Source organism: Saccopteryx leptura, chromosome 7, assembly GCF_036850995.1.
Source record: "Saccopteryx leptura isolate mSacLep1 chromosome 7, mSacLep1_pri_phased_curated, whole genome shotgun sequence".
NCBI classification, from domain to species: Eukaryota; Metazoa; Chordata; class Mammalia; order Chiroptera; family Emballonuridae; genus Saccopteryx; species Saccopteryx leptura.
This window is the reverse complement of record NC_089509.1, coordinates 89428324-89454893: the sequence shown is the minus strand read 5'-3', so window position 1 is coordinate 89454893 and position 26570 is coordinate 89428324. Positions and strand designations below refer to the sequence as shown.

Here is a 26570-nt window from a genome sequence, read left to right as displayed (position 1 = left end):
ACCACCCTTCTCTGTTTGGCAAATGTTGAATAGTTGTACTCTGGCTGCAGTACTGTATTCTGAGACAGTAACTTTCATCCGGATGTGTAAGCATTTCACAGACATTCATTTATCAATTCCCCACAACAGCGACTCATCTGTTCAATACTTTTCCAGCTGTAGACCATGTGATTCTGTGAAATTAGCAGCTGACAAAAGTACTTTCATTATGCAGAGGGCACTTGAAAATGACTCATCTAAAGTCCTACCAAGCTAACTGATTTGGATTAGCAATCCCCACCCTTTATCTAGCTGGGGATTCTGGGACTGCCAAATGTAGGCCACCATATTAATGAATTGAGTTCTGTTAATGTTACAGATACCCAAAGTTACAGAGGTGGAAACACGCTAGACGCCTAACTTACTCTCACATAACCATCTGACCTAAGCAGTCAGAGGTGTAAGGTGGCACCATGGTGTTTTGGCCCATACTCCTTCCATCATGTGGCCCCACTATCCCTAAGGTATTGCCCCAGGTGTGTATTTCAAGATGGCTGCCACCCCCTTCTTATTACAGCCTGGAGGAGGGAGAAAAGGACCGAATTCATAACCACTCCAGTTAGTGCATGATCTGGAAGTTCACACATCACTGCTGTGCATATCATATAGGCAAGATTTAGTCACCTTCAGTACACTTAGCTGCCAGGAAGGTCATATCTAGCTGCAAAGTCAGCCAAAATTTGAGACACTCACTTGATGAGGAAGTGTTGTACACAAGGATCAAGAATGTTGATTAGATTTATTAAAATCACCCAGAGTTTGTGTTTTACTTTTAAAATATTGTTTATACAGCCAGTTATACCCTCCTTGGCAGAATGTGTCACTGGGGCTCTCCAGGAAATCCCAGAGCAATGAATTCTGTGCTTCTCCCCTTTGATCAGGTCTTGCTCGGGCCAAATCTATTCCCAGTCAAACATACTCTTCAGAAGTGGTGACCCTCTGGTACCGCCCTCCTGATGCCTTGCTGGGAGCCACTGAATATTCCTCTGAACTGGACATATGGTAAGAGCTAGTGCCTCCCCCCAAATGAAGAAAATCTGAGTCATTCTTGAGGGTTAGGCTTTATCATCTGTGTTATATTTTTAATAATAATTCTAATGACATTCTCATTTGTCTACAGAAAAGCAAAATGCTTTTCCAAATACATATCCCATTTGATTCTTCCAATTATACTACAAGTTTTTACAGCTAAAGAAACTGAGACTAGGAGAGTTCTTGCCCAAGGCATCTTCTGAATTTTACACACTTTCTAGCATGCCTCACCTCCTAGCTCTTCTCTTCAATCCTTTGTCTTTTCTTTTTGTCCTCAGAGAAACACATGTATTTGTCTTTGTGTAAATGCTCACACATGCCCAAACACAGTTCAGAGCCTGGTGAAAAAGCATAGAGACCAAGAATCAGGACATCTGATTTTTATGCCAGTTCTACTTCTGATCAATTTCTCTAGATTATGTTACCTTGAAAAAGCCATATATATATATCTTCTATGTGTCTCTGTTTACTTTTCCCTTGAGGGGTTAAATGGAACTATAGTGCAAGTATCAGAACCAGGTAGATGCTGTCAGGTAGAACCACATTTCTGGGGAGGCTCTTATATTAATTGGAGTGTGGTGATGAGTGTGGGATCTCAGGCACTCCTCATTCCTAGAGCAGTGGTGCTTTAGACCTTATTCTTAAAATATCCCTGTCATTTGGGGGCCACAGTTAGATGTGTGGTGACGGCAGTCATAGCTACCTCCTCAATGGTAGAAAAATACATGGACTTCTTTCAAGGTCGCGACCCACAGGTTGAGAACTGCTGCCTTAGAAGGTCATAGATAAACAGAAGCCCTGTTTATTTTTTTTCTTTATCTTTTATTTTTTTAAGCAATAATGGATTAAAAACATTAAACAGCATCCTGAAAGGCTAAACTAAGCTATGGACTTCCCAAAGAATTGAGAAAGGTTTGCAGAAATTGTCCTCCAGTGTATCCGGAGTCATTGATTTTCTTAATACCCGGTGCCATTTCTACAAGTATCATCTGCTAGTCAAAACCCTCCTGAAACTGTCAGCTCTCATTGTCATTTCAAAGGCCTTCGATGGGCTCTGGCTTTCACAGCTTTTAACGATCAATCACTTTCTAAGTTGTTCTTCACAGACAGAGTAAAACTTCTACTCATCACTTTTAAACTTTATTATAGAATATGTAAAACGTTCAAAAATATATATATAACATATATAGATAAGTGATTCTCAACAAGGGCCAGTTTTTCTTCTCAGGAATGTTTGACAATGTCTAGATATTTTTATTGTCACAGCTGGGTAAGTGGTGCTACTGGTACCTAATAAGTAGAGGGCAGGGATGGTGCTAAACATCCTATGATGCACAGGATAGCACCCCCCCCGCAACAAAGATGTACCCAGTCCAAAATGTCAACAGTGTCAGGATTGACACAGGTTAGGAAGCATCATGAAGGGAGCTCCGTAAACCCACAACCCACGGTAACAGCTAGACCAGGGGTCCCCAAACTACGGCCCGAGGGCCACATGCAGCCCCCTGAGGCCATTTATCTGGCCCCCGCCGCACTTCCGGAAGGGGCACCTCTTTCATTGGTGGTCAGTGACAGGAGCATAGTTCCCATTGAAATACTGGTCAGTTGGTTGATTTAAATTTACTTGTTCTTAGCCCTGGCCGGTTGGCTCAGCGGTAGAGCGTCGGCCTAGCGTGCGGAGGACCCGGGTTCGATTCCCGGCCAGGGCACACAGGAGAAGCGCCCATTTGCTTCTCCACCCCTCTGCCATGCTTTCCTCTCTGTCTCTCTCTTCCCCTCCCGCAGCCAAGGCTCCATTGGAGCAAAGATGGCCCGGGCGCTGGGGATGGCTCTGTGGCCTCTGCCTCAGGCGCTAGAGTGGCTCTGGTCGCAACATAGCGACGCCCAGGATGGGCAGAGCATCGCCCCCTGGTGGGCGTGCCGGGTGGATCCCAGTTGGGCGCATGCGGGAGTCTGTCTGACTGTCTTTCCCTGTTTCCAGCTTCAGAAAAATGAAAAAAAAATAATAATAATTTTACTTGTTCTTTATTTTAAATATTGTATTTGTTCCCGTTTTGTTTTTTTACTTTAAAATAAGATATGTGCAGTGTGCATAGGAATTTGTTCATAGTTTTTTTTATAGTCCGGCCCTCCAACGGTCTGAGGGACAGTGAACTGGCCCCCTGTGTAAAAAGTTTGGGGACCCCTGAGCTAGACCATACTCAGTGCGTCTCATCTGCTTGTGTCCCTCCCCGTAGCCTGCGCCGCCACAAGAGGGGCTTCTACTCTGAATGTTTTCTCTTGTAGCATTCCCTTATCCCTTTTAAAAATAATACTTTTACATTTGTAAGTGGATTCTAAAAACATTCTGTTTCATGTGCTTTTGAATTTTTATAAAAATGGAATATTGGTTTTAGTCTTCTATGACTTCCTTTTTTTCCTCTATGCTCCTAAGATACATCCATGTTGATTGATCTCTGTAGTTATACTTTATTTCCTGTTGATAAACATCTCATTTAATTTGTTTATTGTCTTGTTTTTGCTACTATGAATATACTTGGTATGTGCATTTAAGAATTTCTCTAGGGTACTTACATAGGAGTAGATTTGCTGTGTCACAGAGTATGTGAATGTTTAACTTCATAAAATAGATTTCCAAAAGTGGTTGTTTGTAATGATTTAGACACCAACAGTGTATTATAGTCCCTTATTCACATCTGTACCAACTTTTTATAATAATAGATTTCTTAATTTTGCTAATTCAAGTGGGTAGAATGGTATGATATTATATTAAGATCTAAATTTGCCATTTGTGTTTTCTCTTCTATGAAATGCCTGTTTGTCTTTTATTTATTTTCTGTCTTTCTATCTCTGTCTCTGTCTCTCCTCCTTTCCTTCCCTTTCTTTATAGATTTGTAGAAGTTCTTGTATTTTGGATATTAACCTTCTATCAGTTATGTGTGTTACAGGTAGCTTCCCCCAGGCCATGGCTTATGTTTTCACATCTTTATGTTGTCTTTATGAACAAAATTTCTTAATTTTAACATTGCTGACCAGGTAAATTTTTTCTTTTATGGTTAGCCCTTTTGTTTCTTGTTTATAAATCCTTCCCTTCCTGAGGTCAGAATGATATTATCCTGTACATTCTTTTTAAAATTGTAAAGTTTTTTTCCTTTCATTTTAACTCTTTGATACATTGGAAGTTGACTTTTCTATATACTAACCAATTGTCTGACCCCAATTTCTTCAGCTATCTGCTATCTCAAATTTCTCGTATATCAAGTTTCTCTAGATGATTGGTCTGTCTCTGTGCTTTCTGTTCCTTCCCACTGAGGGTCAGTTTATCTGTTCCTGAACCAATGTTATACCGTATTAATTTTTATAACTCTGTAATAATACTTGACATTTAGTAGGACAAGTCGCCCACTTACTCTTGTTCTGGACTGTGTTGGATATTTTTCCCCTTTGATTATTTCATATAAATTTTAGATTCAGTGTTTCACATTTCATGAAAGATCCTAGTGAGATTTTTATTGGAATTTTATTCAAATTATAGAACACTATGAGACTAATTAACACCTTTGTAATATTGTCTTCCAATTTTTTTTTTTTGTATTTTTCCGAAGCTGGAAATGGGGAGGCAGTCAGACAGATTCCTGCATGAGCCCGACCAGGATCCACCTGGCATGCCCGCCAGGGGGCGATGCTCTGCCCATCTTAGGGTGTCGCTCTGCTGCAATCAGAGCCATTCTAACGCCTGAGGCAGAGGCCACAGAGCCATCCTCAGTGCCCGGTCAAACCCTGCTCCAGTGGAGCCCTGGCTGTGGGAGGGGAAGAGAGAGACAGAGAGGAAGGAGAGGGGGAGGGGTGGAGAAGCAGATGGGCTCTTCTCCTGTGTGCCCTGGTCAGGAATCGAACTCAGGACTCCTGCATGCCAGGCCGACGCTCTACCACTGAGCAAACGGGCCAGGGTTTGTCTTCCAATTTTTAAACATGGTATATCCCTTCATCTGTTTAGTTTTTCTTTAATGCCTTTTGGTAAAGTTTTCTAATTTTCTCTCTAAGGTATTACATAACTAGAACAATGGTCCTTGTAAGTTCATTTCTATTGTTTATTCTTTCTTTTGGTTCTTGCATATGGTATCTTTTATCTATGAGTGTTCTCGACAGGGATACATTAGTTTTCTTTGGAATTTCACTTATGGGATTTTTGTTGAGGTCTTGAATAAAGTGGATTCTCTCAAAGATTTGCGTTTGATTCTGCTAGGTGCATCTTTTAATAACGGACTTTATTATTGTATCTTACATACATGTTGCTCTGCCACCCAGACCTTGATTTGTTAATACTATTCCCCACTTAAAGGAACTAGAACATTTTGAAGAAACGGCTGATCCTAATGCTAGGGCAGAAGAAAGTACGAGATAGGTCAGGAATGTCTGGTCTGTAGTGGCGCAGTGGATAGAGCACTGACCTGGGACGCTGAGGTCACTGGTTTGAAACCCCGTGCGCTCCCGGTCAAGGCACATACGGCAAGCAACCAATGAACAGTTAGAGTGAAGCAAGTACTTCACACCCCCACACATACACATACAAATATACACACTCCTTTTTCTGTAAAATTAATAAATAAAATCTTTTAAAAAAAGGTCAGGAACATCTTATTGGACCAGAACATTCTTTTATTTTATTTTATTTATTTATTTTTTTCTGAAGCTGGAAACGGGGAGAGACGGTCAGACAGACTCCCGCATGCGCCCGACCGGGATCCACCCGGCACGCCCACCAGGGGCGACACTCTGCCCACCAGGGGGCGATGCTCTGCCCCTCCGGGGCGTCGCTCTGCCGCGACCAGAGCCACTCTAGCGCCTGGGGCAGAGGCCGAGGAGCCATCCCCAGCACCCGGGCCATCTTTGCTCCAATGGAGCCTTGGCTGCGGGAGGGGAAGAGAGAGACAGAGAGGAAGGAGGGGGGGGGGTGGAGAAGCAGATGGGCGCCTCTCCTATGTGCCCTGGCCGGGAATCGAACCCAGGTCCCCCGCACGCCAGGCTGACGCTCTACCGCTGAGCCAACCGGCCAGGGCCAGAACATTCTTTTATTGGACCAGAGTGATCAAGAAATGATAGGAATATGTCAAAAGGACATGGGAAGCAACTTTAGTTGGAATTGGTACAATTTAAGCACCAATGTAAATAATTAAAGTAACTAATTATAACACGTTGAAAAAAAGAATACCTAAGTCTATATTAAAGATAGCCAGATAGTAGAGAGATAAGGAAGGAAACTCTTCCTTACAGTAGAATGCCAACTAATAACTGGAGAAGAAAGGATGGAGTTAGAAAATCACTACTTTGTAATATAATAGTAACTGGTTCAGACAAGAATCATCAATGCTAAGCTAGAGGGGAAAGTTTGATGAGGAATAAATTATGTACATAGTCTCAAAGTACCTGTCCACAAAGTACTTATTAATTATACAGGAAAAATAGTAACTATAGTTATAAGAGAAACTTGGCAAATACCAGCTTAACCAAGTAATTAGAGATTATATTATCAATGATGGGACTAACTGATACTATAAAGCTGGCAATATGATGCACTGAGAAAGATATATCTCCTAGGTTTTCCTGGAGGAAAAAAAAAAAGCATAATTGAGATCAAATCATGAGGAAACATTAGATAAACTCAGTTTGAGAGACATTCTTCAACATAACTGGTCTATACTCTTTAAAAGGGTTGAAGGGGAGGGAAAATTTCTTCTCTATCCCCTTAGATTTAGTGGACGGGCCTGCAAAATAAACTGATGAAAAACAGCTTAAGAGGAGAAAAGCACGCAGATTTGATTTATTGTTAAAAAAGTATTACGTGACATGGAAGAGGTGGCTTCCTGGAAAGAAGAGAAGAGCCCCAAAGAGGCAGCGAGGCTTGGAGGCTTTCATACCGTTCTGACAGGGGCAATACAGTGTAGAGAAGTGACAAGACAAAGGAAGAGGCTGTCTGGATTTTTTCAGGGGCCAATACATTGTGGAAAGGTGATGTATAGGGAAATTTAACAGTAAATAAGGGTTTCTTAGCAAGGTTTTTTTTTTTTTTTTTTTTTTTTTTTTTAATGTAGATACTTCTTGGTGTCATCTCTGTCTCAGGTGATAAGGTTGTTCTCCCCTTCTGATGTGGGAAGGGTGGCAGGCTGAGGGGACATCTTCACAAGGAGAATTTGAACCTTGCAGATAGGGGAAGGCAGAGAGCTCATCCTGTGTTTGCTTTTTTTCAATTGCCTTCAGCACAAATGATCTTTATTTCAGAGTGGCATATTTTGGGGTGGCATTTTCTGTTCCCCTACAAGGTCAAGGTTTTAAAAGGCAAAGAAAGACAAGGGAACTGTTCCAGATTAAAAGAGACAATGGACATGCCAACTTAGCACAATGTATGGTCCTAGATTGGATGCTGTGGGAAATTAAGCTAAAGAACACCACTGGGACAAGGGTGGAGTTTAAATATGGATTGTGGAATAGATAGTGGTATTGGGTCAATGTTAAATTTTCTGATAATTGAATTGTTGTTATATAAAAGAGTGCTTTTGTTCTTAGAAAATACACATGGAAGTCTTTAGGGGTGAATAGCCATGGGATCTACAACTTATTCTTCACTGCTTCAGAAAAAATAGAGATAAATGGATAGATAGATAGGTAGGTAGGTAGGTAGGTAGATAGATAAATAGACACATAGATACATACATAGATAAGATAAATAGACAAAAAGTAATGAAATGAAAGAAGTAGAATGTTGGCAATTGGTGAATCTGTTTGAAGGGTAATATTCTTGTAATTTTAAGCTTGAAATTATTTTAAAACTTAAAAGTTAGCAAAAAATTGAGGAAAAAAACTGGTGTTTTACCAAAGATGATATAAGAAGCACTGATCTAGTACGTAATCAGTGTTTGAAATTATTTGATGTGTATTCAAGAAGAATGTTTATTCCCAAATTGTTGGGTTTAGGTTTTAACATATGTTCAAAAATTACAGGTTGTTAGTTGTGTTACTCAAATATTTGTATCATTTTTATCTGTTTAACTTGCCAATGAAAGGTGTATTGAAACTGCTGTTATTGATTTATCATACATCTATTCTTTTTTGCTTTATATACTTTTAAGCTATTTTTAATACATGCAATTAAATTTAAAACTGTTCATTACACCTTTATATAATTTAGATCTTACTTTTGGACTAATTGTCCTTTATTTTGATGTAAATTTTTTAGAATTTTCGTTAGCGTAGCCTTGTTGGTAGCAACCCTCTATTTCTGTTTTATAAGATAAACTCATTGTTGAAAGGTAGTCTTGCTGGGGAGGTATTTCTAGATTGACAGCTATTTTCTCTTAGAACTTTAAAGATAGCATTCCACTGTTTTTTGTTTTGTTTTGTTTTCTGTATTTTTCTGAAGCCGAAAATGGGGAGAGACAGTCAGACAGACTCCCGCATGCGCCCAACCGGGATCCACCCGGCACGCCCACCAGGGGGCGACGCTCTGCCCACCAGGGGGCGATGCTCTGCCCCTCCGGGGTGTAGCTCTGTTGCAACCAGAGCCACTCTAGCGCCTGGGGCAGAGGCCGAGGAGCCATCCCCAGCGCCCAGGCCATCTTTGCTCAAGTGGAGCCTCAGCTGCGGGAGGGGAAGAGAGAGACAGGAAGGAAGGAGAGGGGGAGGGGTGGAGAAGCAGATGGGCGCTTCTCCTGTGTGCCCTGGCCGGGAATTGAACCTGGGACTTCCGCACGCCAGGCCGACGCTCTACCACTGAGCCAACCGGCCAGGGCCACATTCTACTGTTTTGTTCTCTATTGCTGCTGTTGTGAATTTGCTTTTAGCCTAATTGCAGAGAATTTTGCTTTTAGCCTTATTGTCTTTCTTTTGCAGGTATCTCTTGTTTTTCTTTGTCTTTGTTATTATGCAGTTTTCACTATAAGTTGTCTAATGTGAATTTCTTTTTACTTACCCTGCTTGATATATTGTGCTTCTTCCAGTTATGAATCCATGTTTTTCATTAGTCATTTTCTATATGAATGTTGCCTCTATTCCCTTCTCACTTTCTGGAGCTCCAGTGAAAAATTATTAGACCGCATCTGTCTCTTATGCTCTCTTTCATATTTTCCATCTCCTCAACTTTGTGTGCTGCATTCTGGGTAATTTTTTCCTGAGGCTTGCACTGAATCACCCAGCCCAGTTCTGTAAATGCCTCTTTTTTTTTTTTTACAGAGACAGAGAAAGAATCAGAGAGAGGGATAGATAGGGACAGACAGGAACAGAAAGAGATGAGAAGCATCAGTCATCAGTTTTTCATTGTGACACCTTAGTTGTTCATTGATAGCTTTCTCATATGTGCCTTGACCGTGGGGCTAAGACAGACCGAGTAACCCCTTGCTCAAGCCAGCAACCTTGGGTCCAAGCTGGTGAGCTTTGCTCAAACCAGATAAGCCTGCGCTCAAGCTGGCAACCTTGAGGTCTTGAATCTGGGTCTTCCTCATCCCAGTCCGACACTCTATCCACTGTGCCATTGCCTGGTCAGGCTGTAAATGTCTCTTAAACTATGTATTCTTTTTAGTGCAAGTAGAGGGATATACATTATTTCATTAAGAAACGTTTCATTAATTTAACCTTGAATAATGGTGATACTTATAAAATAAAATTTATTCATTTCACTAATATTGTTGTTCACCCAGTAAAACTCAGAAAGTAATGTAGAAAAAGAGCAGTAGGTATCTTCCATTGAGTTTACTATATTGTTCACGTTCTACATAATTGTGAGATATTGGATGTTTACATTGGGATACCCCTTATGCTCCTTTCCCCTTTTCTTTCCTGTTTCTTGTGATAAGAGGGGAAGTGAGAAGGGAGATTTCTAATTGACAAGGAAGAAAAAGAAAAAATTACTATTCTGCTAGGCCATGCAATAGTGTTCAGACTTGAATGCCTTTAAGGAGGCAGATGACAGTGCTGAGGATTAGACCATTTGTCTCAAAAAAAGTAATTATAACACGGTAGTGCAAGGAGCCCTGGTAGCAGCAGGGTCGATAGGAGGCCCAGGGCAAATGGTTGGAGTTTGGAAAATGAACAAGTAGGACATATTGGTTATTTTCAGAATTTACAACCAACGTTCTGTAATGTCCTAACATCTTCTCTTCTCTCTCTGCTACTTTTTTAGACTTTAAAATATTCCATTAGCAACTTCAGCGAAAAAACCCCAAAGTTTTAGAATGATCACACTGTTTTGTTTTTGTTTTTACTTTTTTATATTGCATTAAGATTTACATAACATAAAGTTTATCATTTAAAATGTACTATTTGGTGACGTTTAGGACATTCACGGTGTTGTTCAACCATCACCACTACCCATATCCAGAACTTACCATTGATTATCTCAAACTGAAACTCTGTACCCATTAAACATACTACCTATGACTCTCACCCCTCAGCCCTGGTTATCACCAATCTACTTTCTGTCTTTACAAAGTTGACTATTCTAGCCCTGGCCGGTTGGCTCAGTGGTAGAGCGTCGGCCTGGTGTGCAGAAGTCCCGGGTTCGATTCCCGGCCAGAGCACACAGGAGAAGCACCCATCTGCTTCTCCACCCCTCCCCCTCTCCTTCCTCTCTGTCTCTCTCTTCCCCTCCCGTAGCCGAGGCTCCATTGGAGCAAAGATGGCCCAGGCGCTGGGGATGGCTCCTTGGCCTCTGCCCCAGGCGCTGGAGTGGCTCTGGTCGCAACAGAGCGACGCCCCTGGTGGGCGTGCCGGGTGGATCCCGGTCGGGCGCATGCGGGAGTCTCTCTGACTGTCTCTCCCTGTTTCCAGCTTCAGAAAAATACAAAAACAAAAAAAACAAACAAAAAAAACAAAGTTGACTATTCTATACTGCTCACAATAATTAGGGGATATTTTAAAATGAATATGAAGCAATAAAATGTCCCCTAATTGTTGTGAGCAGAAACAGGTACCTCATGTAAGTGGAATCATACAATACTTGTCCTTCCATATCTAATTTCGTTCACTTACCATAATGCTCTCAAAGTTCATTCATTGTTGTGTTAAACTGGGTTTTAAAGAAAGAACTATTTTGCTACACAAAGTGCTGTATTCAAAACTGACTTCAAGCAGCTGCTGGTTTTAGAACTGCAGAAAGTTGTCCCTGCCTCAGAGATGGCAAATTTCTGGCTGCAAACTTCCAAATATAAAGAGTGGCCCAGGGAAAAGCAAATGGAAATGTCATGTCACTGCCATACACAGTATTAGGTTGTTCTGAATTAATTACAACAGCGAAAAATGAAATATTTATTCATTCCTCCCAATGACATTTTTTATATGCTCCTTGCTCCTCCTAAACCCTGAAACTCCTGAGATGGTTTATTTCCCCAGAGATTGCCTAAGGAATTTGAGGAATCTTTTTCTCTCTGATGGAAGAATTTGTTCCTGCTTAGAATAGAGAAAAGGTTAGGAAGAGAGCCAGAAAAAGCAGAAAACATGTAAGCTGTTTCCTCCAACTTAACTGAAGAACTACAGTTGGAGCAATAAAATGGCCCAGTGCCTCTCTCCTTTCTAGAAGGATTCACTGTGTGAGGCCATAGGGTCTTTCTTTCTGTTCGCGTGAAGTTCCCCTTCCTCTACATGAACTGCCTCAAGGGTATCTCCACAAAGCCTAAATCCTCTGAGAAGCCTAAAGATAGGTAGGGGAAGAAGAGCCATGGGAATAAGATGTCAGAACAAAACAGAGGAATAAAAGGAAATAGAAGCTGGTTCCCCATCAGGATCTGAACGTTCAGAATATTTCAAACATTTGCTTAAGGCTAGTCTGGGGTGGGCAGAATAGATGATAGCCACATGACTTGTTTAAGAAGAAAATAAAAAATATAAAAGTCACATGACTTATTTATGAATAAAAAATATAGAACAGTTTCGAAGAACAAATAAAAAATAGAAAGATGAATTGTATGGTTTTCAAAGAGCAGTGCTTACACCTAGAGAACAGCTTTTGTCTTTCAAACTTGAGGTACATATTTATGGTTCTTATGGATATTCTAGGTACTAAAATGTAATTGATTTAGGAATTTTGTTTGTCTTATATGTGTTTTAAGTGCATGCATGTATGCACACGGGTGTGTGCACACACTATATATGTGTAACCTTAGACTCTAGATTTGTTAGATGAGAAAGGTTTAACTTGCTCTTAAGTGAAGCTTTAAAAAAAGAAAGACTCAAGAGAATGCCTGTATGATACCATCCACGATGAATTTCAACCAAATATTAGCATTTTATTCTGTAACACAAACATCTTGTGTTATTTTAGAGTACCTGCATAATGACCTTAACGTCCAGCTTTCTCCGGTATATTTTATGTAATTTTGTACACTGCCCTCGTGGAGTAGAAGATAAAATACACTAAGAAGTTGTGTAATGAAGGACTTCCTTATTGTTTCCCTAGAGCCACTAGTATGAAAAGACATGAAAAGGCAACAGCTTTTCATAAGCAATGAAAACTTTTTGAGGGAGGCAAAGAAGTGGACTATAGCCCTGGCTGGATAGCTCAGTTGGTTGGAACGTAATTCTGATACGCCAGGGCTGTGGATTCGGTCCCTAGTTGGGGCATATGCAGAAGTCGACCGGTGAATGCATTAATGGATGGAATAGCACGTTAATGTTTTCTTTTTCTCTCTCTGCCTTCCTCTCTCTCTAAGATCAATTTTTTAAAAGTTATTTTTAAAAAGTGTACTACAGGTTTATATCTAGTAATAACTATGGTTTTGAACCTTGCTTAAAATGCCTTTTGGCCTGCTGGTGGTTGGTGAGCCTGTGAGCTTTCTGGAAGGTGTTAGGGCACTGGATACAGAATTGGTTCAAGTCTTCAAAACCTGGTACATTTCCATTTCTGTTTTGTATCAGTTAATAAACAATTGCATATATACTTAATACATCACACACATGTGTATGGATATTTAACTTTTTTTCACTTCAAAATGAAATGGTATAAGACCTTTCAAGTACATATAGAGAAAGTGTGAGGGGTGGTGGGAAGAGACCATTTGATGGTATTCACCACCTCGGTTTCTCAGTTGGCTTATCTCATAGTTGACCATCACTAGCAACCAGGATGGTTTTTAACCATTTGACAGTTTTTCATTATTTCATATACTGTTTAATTTATACCTTTTATATCAATTGCTTTAAAGACAAGCACAAAAAGAAAGTAAAGGATATTTAAAGACAAGTTAATGAAAAGCTTTAATATGACAATAGTTCTAAAAATTTAGCTCAAGATACTACTCATTAGATTCTTAAGTTACATTTGTCCAATCCAAGTTTTTATATCATATGTCAAGATGCCTCCTATACATGAAAAAATCTGTAAAAATTAAATATGGTGGCTATTATTTCCAAATTGGCTTTTTAAAAATTGGGAATACAGTGGTAGAGCATCGGCCTGGCGTGCAGGAGTCCCAGGTTCGATTCCCAGCCAGGGCACACAGGAGAGGTGACTATCTGCTTCCCCACCCCTCCCCCTCTCCTTCCTCTCTGTCTCTCTCTTCCCCTCCCGCAGTCAAGGCTCCATTGGAGCAAAGTTGGCCCGGGCGTTGAGGATGGCTCCATGGACTCTGCCTCAGGCACCACAATGGCTCTGGTTGCAACAGAGCACCGCCCCAGATGGGCAGAGCATTGCCCCCTGGTGGGCATGCCAGGTGGATCCTGGTCAGGCGCATGCAGGAGTCTGTCTGACTGCCTCCCTGTTTCCAACTTCAGAAAAATACAAAAAAAAAAAAAAATTGGGAATAAAAACCACTTGTTGGGGGGATCTGCTTGTAAAACTCAGTCTGATGACTTTTATTTATATATATTACATACACAAAATTTTAAGAATAAGCCAGTTGATCAGTGGTAGAGTGTCAGCCTGGCATGTGGAAGTTCCGGGCTCAATTCCCAGCCTGGGCACCCAGGAGGAGCACTCATCTGCTTCTCCACCCTTCCCCTTCCCCTTTCTCTCTATCTCTCTCTTACCCTCCTGCAGCCAAAGCTCCATTGGAGCAAAGTTGGCCCGAATGCTAAAGATGGCTCCATGGCCTCTGCCTCAGGCACTAGAATGGCTCCGGTTGCAATGGAGTAATGCCCCAGATGGGCAGAGCATTGCCCCCTGGTGGGCTTGCCGGGTGGGTCCCAGTCAGGCACATGTGGGAGTCTCTCTCTGCCTCCCTGCTTCCCTCTTCAAAAAAATACAAAAAAAATAAGCCAGTTGATTAATTCATGAAAATAGCTTTTTGTCTTTTTAGATATAATAAAATACAGGTAGATTTTAATTTTATATATATATATATATTCTGTCCCTAAACCAGACACAAGATAAAAATTATTTTTAACCTTGCTTATAAAGAAATCTGCTTTCTCCTACACAATCAATTTAAGATAAATTAAAGAACATATGTCTACCATCAGATGGAAAATGTAAAAATTTATCATATAGGATAAGTACATATGAATATTATTAAAGACCATATTGAATACAAATCTTTAATAATGTAATTATTTATAATAAAATGTTTTACATAGATATCCTTCTTTGTCATGCCACACACAAAAAATGTCAAGATGGTTAAAGACGTTTGCAAATGTATGTGTTAAGGTGAAAAAGATTTGAAGTCCAAGTATTGGACCATGGGGATAATCTCTGTAATCTGTCACCTGAACCACTTTTATCACTCAAAGAACTTAGAATAATAAAAATGACATTAGTAGCAAAATAAATCTTATTTCTTACTACCTCTTAAGAACCACCCTCTTATTTGACTACATAGGAAAGAAAACATTTCACAATATGTAATCTATTTTAAGATGCATATTCTTGGTGCATCTTAAATCAGGATGCAATTTATAGTCAGGAGTATCTTACAGTAGCCATCAGCCAGGTGCACTTGTGACTGCAGTTACCATTGCACATGTGTGAACATCAAATTTGCCTGCATCAAAACTTGCTAAATATAGCCCTGGCCGGTTGGCTCAGCGGCAGAGCGTCGGCCTAGCGTGCGGAGGACCCGGGTTCGATTCCCGGCCAGGGCACACAGGAGAAGCGCCCATTTGCTTCTCCACCCCTCCGCCGTGCTTTCCTCTCTGTCTCTCTCTTCCCCTTCTGCAGCCAAGGCTCCATTGGAGCAAAGATGGCCCGGGCGCTGGGGATGGCTCTGTGGCCTCTGCCTCAGGCGCTAGAGTGGCTCTGGTCGCAACATGGCGACACCCAGGATGGGCAGAGCATCGCCCCCTGGTGGGCAGAGCGTCGCCCCATGGTGGGCGTGCCGGGTGGATCCCGGTCGGGCGCATGCGGGAGTCTGTCTGACTGTCTCTCCCTGTTTCCAGCTTCAGAAAAATGAAAAAAAACAAAAACAAAAACTTGCTAAATAGTGTCAGTGACTTGGAAAAAAGTCTTGCAGACAGAAAAGCTTTTCTTTTTTCTTTTTCTATTCCCCCCCCCCCCCCCCCAGGAACCAAACAGTAATGGAAAGGGAGTGAATCAGACATGCTTAGCAGCATTTTTTAAGCAGGAATCAAAAGCAGGCAAACTCTACGTAATTGCAAGGTCAGCTTAGGAGTGCAGCACTAATGACTCTTACTTAGTTCTTTAATGGATTATTTTAAGACATGCTGTGTCATCAAACTCCTGATATAGAGGATGATACCATGGATAAGCACAGACATCAAAGAGTCTGAGTCAAATGCTAAATGTGAAAATTTTTCAGGACCACCGAAACCAATTTCTTTCACTTAATATTCTAGTTTTTGCATACACAAGTTTGACATATGATAAAATAATCTAATTAAATGAATAGCAGCCCTTTTGATAAGTATAAAAGAAACATTTCTGAGCATGTCATAGTTTAACTTGCAGGTTTCTTGTTTCTTAATAGCACAATAGTGGTGCCTCTTACAATGAATGATAGCATCTTAGATTCAGTGAAAGAGTATTCATTTTGGAGGTTTAGTACTTTCCCTTCCTTATAGATAGTTAATGAGCTTGAGTGAGTTAAAACGTTTGCTAACTATACTGTGTTTCTTTCTTTCTTTTTTCTTTTTTGTATTTTTCTGAAGCTGGAAATGGGAAGAGACAGTCAGACAGACTCCCGCATGCGCCAGACCGGGATCCACCCGGCACGCCCACCAGGGGCACCGCTCTGCCCACCAGGGGGCGATGCTCTGCCCATCCGGGGCGTCGCTCTGGCGCTACCAGAGCCACTCTAGCGCCTGGGGCAGAGGCCAAGGAGCCATCCTCAGCGCCCGGGCCATCTTTGCTCCAATGGAGCCTCGGCTGCAGGAGGGGAAGAGAGAGACAGAGAGGAAAGAGGGGGGGGGGGGATGTGGAGAAGCAAATGGGCGCTTCTCCTATGTGCCCTGGCCGGGAATCGAACCCGGGTCCCCAGCACGCCAGGCCGACGCTCTACCGCTGAGCCAACCGGCCAGGGCCTATACTGTGTTTCTAAAGCTGGTTATGTTCCCTTTTAACAAAAAGCTGCAGGCTGTTCTTATTTTTGGTTGGCAAAGGGAATTATTCCCCCTAATATGATACTTTTAATAGCATGTGGTCTCTATTTCCCCAAAATGTTTCTTGGGAGAAGAAATGCTAGTAGTTCAGTTCTGCAGATATGATTTCCTTGAAAGTGTCAGGTTGACCCCTTATCTCTTTTGCTAGGGGTGCAGGCTGCATCTTTATTGAAATGTTCCAGGGTCAACCTCTGTTTCCTGGGGTTTCCAACATCCTTGAACAGCTGGAGAAGATCTGGGAGGTAAGAGAAGAATTCCTTTTAAGAAGAAGTATCTGCATTTCAAACTTTAAGTCAAATTTGCTTTTGAGATGAATGACACAGTCCATCTGCTTTGAGATATTAAACTATATAGTAAGAGTTGTGGAGACTGTGGTATTTGCCACAGGTATAATAAGCACCTTGGGAATGAGCAGTCCGGAAACCCCTGTTGTCCTGTAGCATCCCATGAATCCACCTGCTCCCTATTATTATTGTTTCAACCTCCCAAGGCTATTTTTGCCTTTACTACTTATGCACTTTCTGCCTTGCCACCGCAGCTCTGATTCTTCTATATATTTGGCCCTGGATTTTTGTCAGCTAATGACAAGACACTAAATTGTCATAGAACTCCAATAAAAACCACGGCTTACCATGTTAGTGTGAGAGAAATATAGTATTTATCACGCTCCTCCACAACCAAATTCGAAGATATCAAGGTGTTTTCTTGTGTGTGTAGTTCCATTTTTTCAATTACAGTTTACATTACATATTATTTTCTGTTAGTTTCAGTTGTACAGCACAGTGGTTAGACAATCATATACTTTACAAAATGTTCTCTCCTATTTTGCCAATACTCACCTACCACCGTACATAGTTATTACAATATTATTGACTATCCTCTCTACGTTGTACTTTATGTTCCTGTGACTATTTTGTAATGTAACTGCCAATTTGTGCTGCTTAATCCCTTCGTCTTTTTCACCCAGCCTCTCAACCCCCTCGCCTCTGGCAACTATCAGTTTGTTCTCTGGATCTATGACTCTGTTTCAATTTTGCTTGTTCATTTTGTTCTTTAGATTCCACATATGTGTGAAATCATATGGCATTCGTCTTTCTCTGACTGACTTAATGTCACTTAGCATAATTCCCTCTAGGTCTATCCATGCTGTCATAAATGGTAAGATTTTACTCTTTTTTATGGCCAAGTAATATTCTAGTGCATATATGTACCACCACTTTTTATCCACTTGTCTATTCACAGGCACTTGGGTTGCTTCCATATCTTGGCTATTATAAATAACACTCCAGTGAACATAGGGGTGCATATATTCTTTTGAATTAGTGTTTTGAGTTTCTTCAGATATACACCCAGAACTGGAATTATGGGGTCATAAGGCAGTTTCATTCTTAATTTTTTGAGGAACCTCTATACTGTTTTCCATACTGGTTGCACCAGTCTGCAATCCCACTAACAGTGCATGAGGATTTTCTTTTCTCCATATCCTCACCAGCATTTGTTGATTTATTGATGATAGCCATTCTAACACGTGTGAGGTGATATCTCATTGTGGTTTTAATTTGCATTTCTCTTACTATTAGTGATGTTGAGCATTTTTTCATATGTCTATTGGCCATTTGTGTTTCCTCTTTGTAGAACTGTGCATTCAGGTTCTCTGCCCATTTTTTTTTTTTTTTTTTTTTTTTTTTTTTTTTTACGTTTTTCTGAAGCTGGAAACAGGGAGAGACAGTCAGACAGACTCCCGCATGCGCCCGACCGGGATCCACCCGGCACGCCCACCATGGGGCGACGCTCTGCCCACCAGGGGGCGATGCTCTGCCCATCCTGGGCGTCGCCATGTTGCGACCAGAGCCACTCTAGCGCCTGGGGCAGAGGCCACAGAGCCATCCCCAGCGCCCGGGCCATCTTTGCTCCAATGGAGCCTTGGCTGCGGGAGGGGAAGAGAGAGACAGAGAGGAAAGCGCGGCGGAGGGGTGGAGAAGCAAATGGGTGCTTCTCCTGTGTGCCCTGGCCGGGAATCGAACCCGGGTCCTCCGCACGCTAGGCCGACGCTCTACCGCTGAGCCAACCAGCCAGGGCTCTGCCCATTTTTTATTGGATTTTTTTTTGGGGGGGAGGAGTATGAGTTTTATAAAGTCTTCATAAATTTTGGATAAAAATCCCTTATTAATGTAACATTGGCAAATATCTCCTATTCAGTAGATTGTCTTTTCATTTTGTTGATAGTTTCTTTTGCTGAGCAAAAACTTTTCAGTTTGATGTAGTCCCATTTTTTTTTTTTCCTTAGTTCTATTTCTTTATTCATTATTTATCTCTGCCTCAGTTGCACCTTAATGTACTTCATTTTTATTTCCCTTGTAGCTCATATGCCATGTTAGCTATCTGTATATTTCCATTTGGGGGATTTTTTTTAAATTGTAAAATATACATAAAATTTATCATTCTAACCATTTTAAGTGTACAGGTCATAGGCATTAAATACATGCACATTGTTATATAACCATCAGCACCATTCATTTCCAAATCTTTCTCATCATCCCAAACAGAAGCTCTGTACCTATTAAACGATAACTTCCTATCTTCCCTCCTCCCAGCCTCTGGTGACCTCTCATCCACTTTCAATTTCTCTGAATTTGCCTATTCTAGGTATCTCATATTAGGAATCATACACTATTTGTCTTCTGTGTCTGCCTTATTTCACTTAGCATATTTTTAAGGTTCATCCGTTTTGTAGCACGTGTCAAAGGGCTTTAAACTCTTTGTTTGTTTGTTTGTTTGTTTTGTTTTATTTTAATTACTTGTTACCCTGCTCCCTTTAAAGATTACTTGCTTTACTCAGCATCTGGAGTACCCTTGCTAACAGCCTCCAGTGTGGGTTCTGTGTGCAGGCGAAGAAACTTCTCTTCTCTCAAACTCTTTTACGGTTTTGATTTAGTTGCCCCTAACTTTTGTCCAGAAGTGGTATAAAATTTTCACTTTCAAATTACATTTCTACTGTGGAGACTTTTAATTAAATTTTTAAAGTACAATTTATGTTTACTACACACATAAAGGTGAGGAAAACTCTTTGGGGAATATTGGGGGAAAGGAAAAGAGTTCGTTGACAGTGTGTGGAGAGTCGCTGGCTTACCGCTTTGGAGCAGTTCTGTGCAATCAGTCGAGTGCTATAAATTCATGACCCGGAAGACATTGTCTTCGGGCTAAAATAAAATGTACTTTGAGAAATTAATACATTATGTACAGATTAATTACTGCCACTAAATATTTCTTTTGGAAACATGGTAGTTATTATGGGGAAACACAAGAAAAATTGGGAAGTATTCACAAACTAAGAAAACATTTTTTAAAAACCAAAATGTTTTTTCTCCAAACTCCTCTGTAAGGCAGATACATGCTGTTTATCTTCAAACAGTATCATTAGATGCCATAACATCATCTAAGCTGAAGGCAGCCTAATGTAATAATAGCTTTAAAGTCATAAGACTTGGGTTTGAATTTTATTCATTTCCAAGCTAGAAGAATGTGAGCAATTTATGTAGTTCCCTGAGCTTCAGTTTTCTGTTTGTTAAATGGGGCTAGTGATAATGTCTTTTTAACCTATGGTCAGAATTCCATAAGGTCAGATGCATAACAAGCTTTACACGCCTGAAGTGCTCAATAAATATTTGCTGCCTTTCTTTCTTATATAACTTTTGGTTATACAAATGTTTCAATATCCTGAGTGCTAAAAAGCATTCGCTGATATATAACCTAATTGTTCTTCTATGTAGTATTACTTCTTGTCCACTAAATAGAGGAAGCACTGTCTAAACCAGACCTTGCAATGACCTTTACACATTTGAAGAGTATTTCCTAGTCATTTAATCAGGAAACAACACTTACTGGACACTTATCCTATAAAATACTCTATAAGGTCTTGTGAGAAGATACAAGGCATGGAAAAAAGAATAAGAAAAATAAATCATCAAAATAAATCATCTGTGCTTTCAAGTGTTGTTCAGTCTTGGTGGGGAAATGGGTGAAGTATAAGCAGTAAATATATGTGAAACAAAACATATAAGTTGTAAAAATGTGTGAAGGGATGTATGTGTAGATAATATAAATTGTAATATTGAAATAATGTAAGTTATTAGGATATTTGAAAAGTTGAGTATGACTGGTTTTTTATATTACATACTATCTTTAAAAAAATCGTGTTCTTAAAAGCAATCATTTTACAGTTCTTTGCATTTAGCACAGTGCTTAGAAATTATAAAATGAAAAGAACGAGCTGGACATTTCCCAGGACCTGATGGCTCTCTAGGTATTTGTTCAAGTTTCCAGGACTAGCCTTGCTGACTGACACGAGCCATCTGAAGATGTTTTAGGTAATTCAGTAAGGGAAAGAACTTGGACTTAAATCCAGACATAAATTACCAAAACATGAGTGATGCAGCAAAAACAAACATGTCTTAACAAATCAGTCTAATAGTTCCTGCTCAGGAAGCCATGATTTCTACCACTGTCTTTATCACACTGCAATCAATCAAGGGGACTTTATTTTGACATTTATGACAACTCATTACAAATTTAAAACAAGTAAACACATTAGAAATAACACTGACCAGCAGTCAGAAGACATGAGTTCTGAACCCAGCGCCAACTTTAAGTTATGAGGGAGAGCAACTTACATAACTGACCTCCCTGGTTTTCCAACATCTTAAATGTTACAGATGCTCCTCAAGTTATGATAAATTACTTCCTGATTAACCCATCCTAAGTTGAAAATATCATAAGTCAGACCATAGTAAGTCGGGGGCCACCGGTATTTTGTTTTCTGACTCCATGAAGTTGTGACTTCTTTGAACAAAGTATGAAGAGAATATTGTAGCTCCCATCATTGAAAATCATAATATTCTTCTCTGTTTATTTGATCCTCCCCTTCCATGTAGATTTTCCTCAAGTTTGTCAATTTGCATAGCTCATTGTTGACTTTGATCTGTACTGATGAAGAATCTAGTTCCATATTGCTTAGCCATACTTTATGGGCCCTAGGAGGTCAATTCATTACATCTTATTTTCCTTCTGGTTCTGTCGCAGGAGGACCGTGGTTCTGTTACTATACTTGTATTTTCGCATTCTGAGGACAAAATGGAAAAGGCACTATATTCAGCAGCGTGCTATCTTTAATACTACTATATCTCAAGCAGGTTAAAATTTAAACATTACAAATAGTTCCTAAATTTGTGTTTTACTAAACATGGTCTACACAAATGAAAATAGGTAGTCGAGTTCCAGCCTATGATTTTGGATGTAGAAATGGCTTCTTTGAAAGTAATGTGTTTATTCTAACTCTTCTCACCTCTAAACACAACCTTCCTTTACATTTATCTTGAGATTTCACTCTTTGGAATAAAGACATAATGAGGAGTCTTGAATTTTTTTTATCATCTTCCTGAAATTGTGTGTGTGTGTGTGTGTGTTCACGTCTGAATAGTGTGTGTGTGTCACTGCTTTCTGAAATCTAATTCTTTCAGTGTTTTATAGCAAATAATTCCAGCTGTTGTTCTAAAATCAGAATAAAACAAACTATGCAGACCTTAAATCCATTAATCAAAATGCCTAGTTTCCATTCCAACAAAGGCAGAAAACAATCCTTGCAGCCCACTGTGTTTTCAAATATAGCACTCATTAGCTGCCTTTTTAAGAACCTTTAGGGAGGGCATAAATCAACAATTTTTGGTTTTCAGCTTCTCAGACACTGAAGTGGAGATTTAGTAATTTTTATCAGGTGAAAACAAATTCAATAATTTTCAAACAGAAACTCAGCATCAAATTTCCAAATAAAGGATATTAAGTTTTGTTTAAACTTTTAAAATTTCAAGCTTAAAGCTTTAAGCATAATATTTAAAAATTATCTGCATCCATTCTGTTGATTTGATTAAACATAATACAAAATAACCAACAATTCTAGTAACTTCGACGTTAGAAAAATATGAATATGGTTGTTATTTATCTCCCTGATTGCTTTCACTTTATTATCTTTGCTTTTTTTTTTTTCACTGTACTTTGCCAGTCAACAGAAGGTGTGTGGGTACAAGTGAGTCACACCCACTTGTTTACATGAACATCTGTGTAAATACATAAGATAGTAGGTTAAAAAAGAGGAATTAGTTAACCATCTTCTGGCCCACTCCTACAAAAGAATCAGTCCAGTTGGTTTTTCAAAATGGATCCCAGGATTCTTAGTATTCCTCAGGCTCAGGAGGGTTGATAGGAAAAGCCTATAATCCTCTCAGTAGCTTTTCAGTTTGTTTAGGGAATGGAGCAAAGAAAGATGATTTTACTGGGTGACATGATTTTTTTTTTATTATATGAGGGAGAATAGCACTTCAGTTTCTTTTGTTTGAGGGCAAGCTTAACAGGCACCACAAAGTATACCTTTCAGCCAGAATCCTAGTCAGCAAGCTGGTGGGTATTAAGATTCTGGATTCATCACTGATTATAGTCAGTTGGTTGTTGGGCAATTAACTTCTTGCCATAACTGTTGGACCGCCGTCCTATCAGCATTTTACAATATAGTCTCTAGGCTTTCTACAAGAGGTGCTGCTAAAAAGTTATATTGAGATATACTTTTTTTTTTAAGTGAGAGGAAGGGAGATAGACTCCCACATGCACCCCAACCAGGATCCACCCAGCAACCCCATCTGGGGCTGATGTTTGGATCAGCTGAGCCATTTTTAGCACCTGAGGCTGATGCACTTGGACCAACCTATCTCTCCTCAGTACCTGGGGCCAATGCTTAAACCAACTGAGCCACTAGCTGCGGGAGGAGAATAGGGAGAGAAAGGGGAGAGAAGCAGATGGTCATTTTCCCATGTGCCCTGACCAGGAATCAAACCTAGCACGTCCATACACCAGGCTGACACTTCTATCCACTGAGCCAACCAGCTAACGCCAACATATATTTCTAAAAAGAATTGTATTGTAGTAGTATGACAAAAGCTACTAGTATTTTATAAAAACAATGTCATTTTAGCTCCCCAATATAACTGACATTGGGCTTGTATGGTTACCTTAAAAGAACGATAAGGTAATAACTATATGGCACCTCACAGAAATAGCACTATCCAAAATATGAAATATTTTGACTTTGTACTACAGTAGACTTTTATTTTCCTGTAAATTCAAAACTAGAGCTTCAATTTGGTAATTCAGAGTATAAATGAAGTCTCCTTCAGTGACATTGTTACCACCAGTTAAAAACCAAATACTATATTCCAAGCTGCTGGGACACAGGAAAAAGAAGCAGATGAGAAGAATTTGGTAGAAAGGACTAGAGTTAGGTTTGGGATCACTTTTAGCCAACATTCCACTGCCTAAAGGTCAGTAATATGAACTCTTTTTAATTTGAGCATATTACAGAACAGCTGAATGCCCATGCTGAGGCATAATTTAAGCTGTCAAGTGCTTCCTGTTGAGAAAAATAAAGTCATCTGATATAAGACAAACACATTATGTCTGCTTCTTTATATCCCAACTCCTAGCATAGCATCCTAATATATGTTGGTCATGCAATAGATATTTAATGATGAGAATATAATTTTAAGCAAGGCTGTACGATCTGCCTCAGAGCACAAGTTAGTTAATAAAGACATAGGCTCCAGACCAAATTAGGATTCTCCAGAGAAATAAAACAATGAGCTATATAGAGATAGATAAGAGGAGATTTATTATGGGGATTGTCTCATGCAATTACGGAGGCTGAGATATGCCATTTGCAAACTGGAGAACCAGAAAAGCCAGTTGTATAATTCAGTCTGAGCCCAAAGGCCTGAGAACTGAGGGGGCTGCTGGCGGTAACTCCCAGAGTCTGAAGGCCCGAGAACCGGGAGCTCTGATGTCTGAGAACTGGAGGAGATGAACATCCCAGCTCAAGAAGAGAGAGAATTTGCCCTTCCTCACCTTTGTGTTCTATTCAGGCCTGCAATGGATTGAATTCCTCATTGATACTTGCCACATTGGTGAGGACAGATCTCTTGACTCAGTCTACCTATTCAAATGGTAATCTCTTCCTACAACACCTCACAGACACATCCAAAATGATGTTTACCAGCTATCTGGGCCCAGTCAAGTTGACACATAAAATTAACCATTACAAGACCATAGAAATATATTAGTTTTGCCCATGAAACTACAAATATGGAACATGAAAGTTTCTTTCTTGTATACATCAGCTGTCGTAACATGACCCACATCTAATTCTCCCTTGCTCCTCCCATATCTATCCTTCGTGTCTTCATACCTGCTTCATCCACTTGTCTCCCCCCTCATTTTTCTCTGTCTTTCTTTGGCTTTGTATAGGTGTTGGGAGTCCCTACGGAGGATACCTGGCCTGGGGTGTCCAAACTGCCTAACTACAATCCAGGTAATATTTGATTTGAGCTTCTGAATACTCTGAGAATCAGCAGTGTGAGAGATTTAGCTACACAACATGTTCTCATGTTGTTAACGCAACAGTGAAGAAAGCTCTAGAAAACTTTTTAGATTCTTATATTCTCTGACTAATCCTTTACCAGAAAAGACACTGAAGTAGTAGCTTTACCAGAAAAGACACTTAAGTAGTAGCTAAATCAGCTCTCAGACTGTGAAACACAAGTAGCAAACTGAGTAAGAATTTGAATTTTATTCAAATTTGATCCTATTCAGCAAACTGAATAAGAAGTGAATATTACTGTGCATTCCATATCCACTTCCAAATACACTATAACTCTAGGAAACTACTCAAAAAACAGTGTCATTTTTGAGCCCCACGACTGTCATTGGTTTATATGCTAATATACAGAGGAGAAGTAGAGGCTCATTAGGTTCATTAGGATTAGGACAGGCCGGGTAAAATGCCCCTAGATTACACAAGAGTTCACCCACTTGGTCATTTTCTGTCACAGATTTGGTCCTCCAAGACTGACTCCCAGGGCGAGTTTGGAAGTGTTGCCCATGGAGCGAATCTTTGAGAAGGGGTCCTAAGGCCATGGCTGAGGGGACATATTAACCAGTGCTCACATCAAGGGTGTTGAGACAGAAGGGAGGAGAAAAGCAGTGAGCTATAAGAAGAAGAGATGTATCAGGTGCTGGAGAAGCAAGAATGACCATACCCAAACCGGACTCCCGCTGTTGGGATTAAAGGGGAGATAGATATGCACAGATAAAGACAAGGTTAGGGTGACTGTGGTCCAAGTCAGATTTTCTAGTCTTATATTCTAACATTGCCCCATTACTAAAAAATGAATTCCCCCCCCCCAAATTGTTGTCATTGCTAATATTGGTATGAGATTATTCTGTAAGGGTTTCATGAGAGCAAGAAACTATAGAGAGGTTAAATAGGTGATGAAAAAGAAAAACAGAAGACATAAGAACCTAGGGATTTTTTTGTTTGTTTCTTCTGCAACATCTAATATCAATATTTTTCCTCAATTATATATAGGGATCAGGTATCCTGAACTAACCAGGATTATGGGAACCTTACAGCAAGCTAAAAACAAACTATAAAATCTTTTCAGCTTTATGTGACTGATCATATGCATTGCTAAATGGCTTTGGGGTCATTTACAAATAGTTTACCATTTCTAACTATTTTACTAGTTTAGCACGGGAGAAAAATGCTGCTGTCTGGCCACAGGGCTTTCCCTTTGGTCTGAGATAGAGAGAAAAAAGAACAGGCTTCTTGTGGAGAGCACAATCCAGTCTGCAATAGGTCCTATCTCTGGTTGCCATGGTTTCTAGGAGAGTCTGGCTTTCATCTTTTCCTACCCTCCCATACTTCTCCTTACTCTGGCTGTACTCTCTTCTCCAGGTGGAAATGGGATCCTTCAACTTTCTAACATGGATGTAAGCAGACATTTAAGGTTGCAGATGGGTTGTAGAAAACAATTTGAATAATGTTAATATATACAAAGGTGCCACTGTGAGCATATGCTGTTCCC

The 26570-nt window shown here is 40.1% G+C and overlaps 1 protein-coding gene across 2 annotated transcripts in view; it reads left to right on the top strand.

Moving 5' to 3' along the window:
- The window catches only part of CDK15 (cyclin dependent kinase 15), a 102233-nt gene that overhangs the window by 33369 nt on the left and 42294 nt on the right, over window positions 1-26570 (top strand). For both annotated transcript variants that reach the window (XM_066346466.1, XM_066346465.1), the window contains exons 8-10: window positions 921-1041; window positions 16757-16850; window positions 24952-25015. In XM_066346466.1, the coding sequence (XP_066202563.1) occupies window positions 921-1041; window positions 16757-16850; window positions 24952-25015 (279 nt within the window). The remainder of the gene's footprint in view (window positions 1-920; window positions 1042-16756; window positions 16851-24951; window positions 25016-26570) is intronic.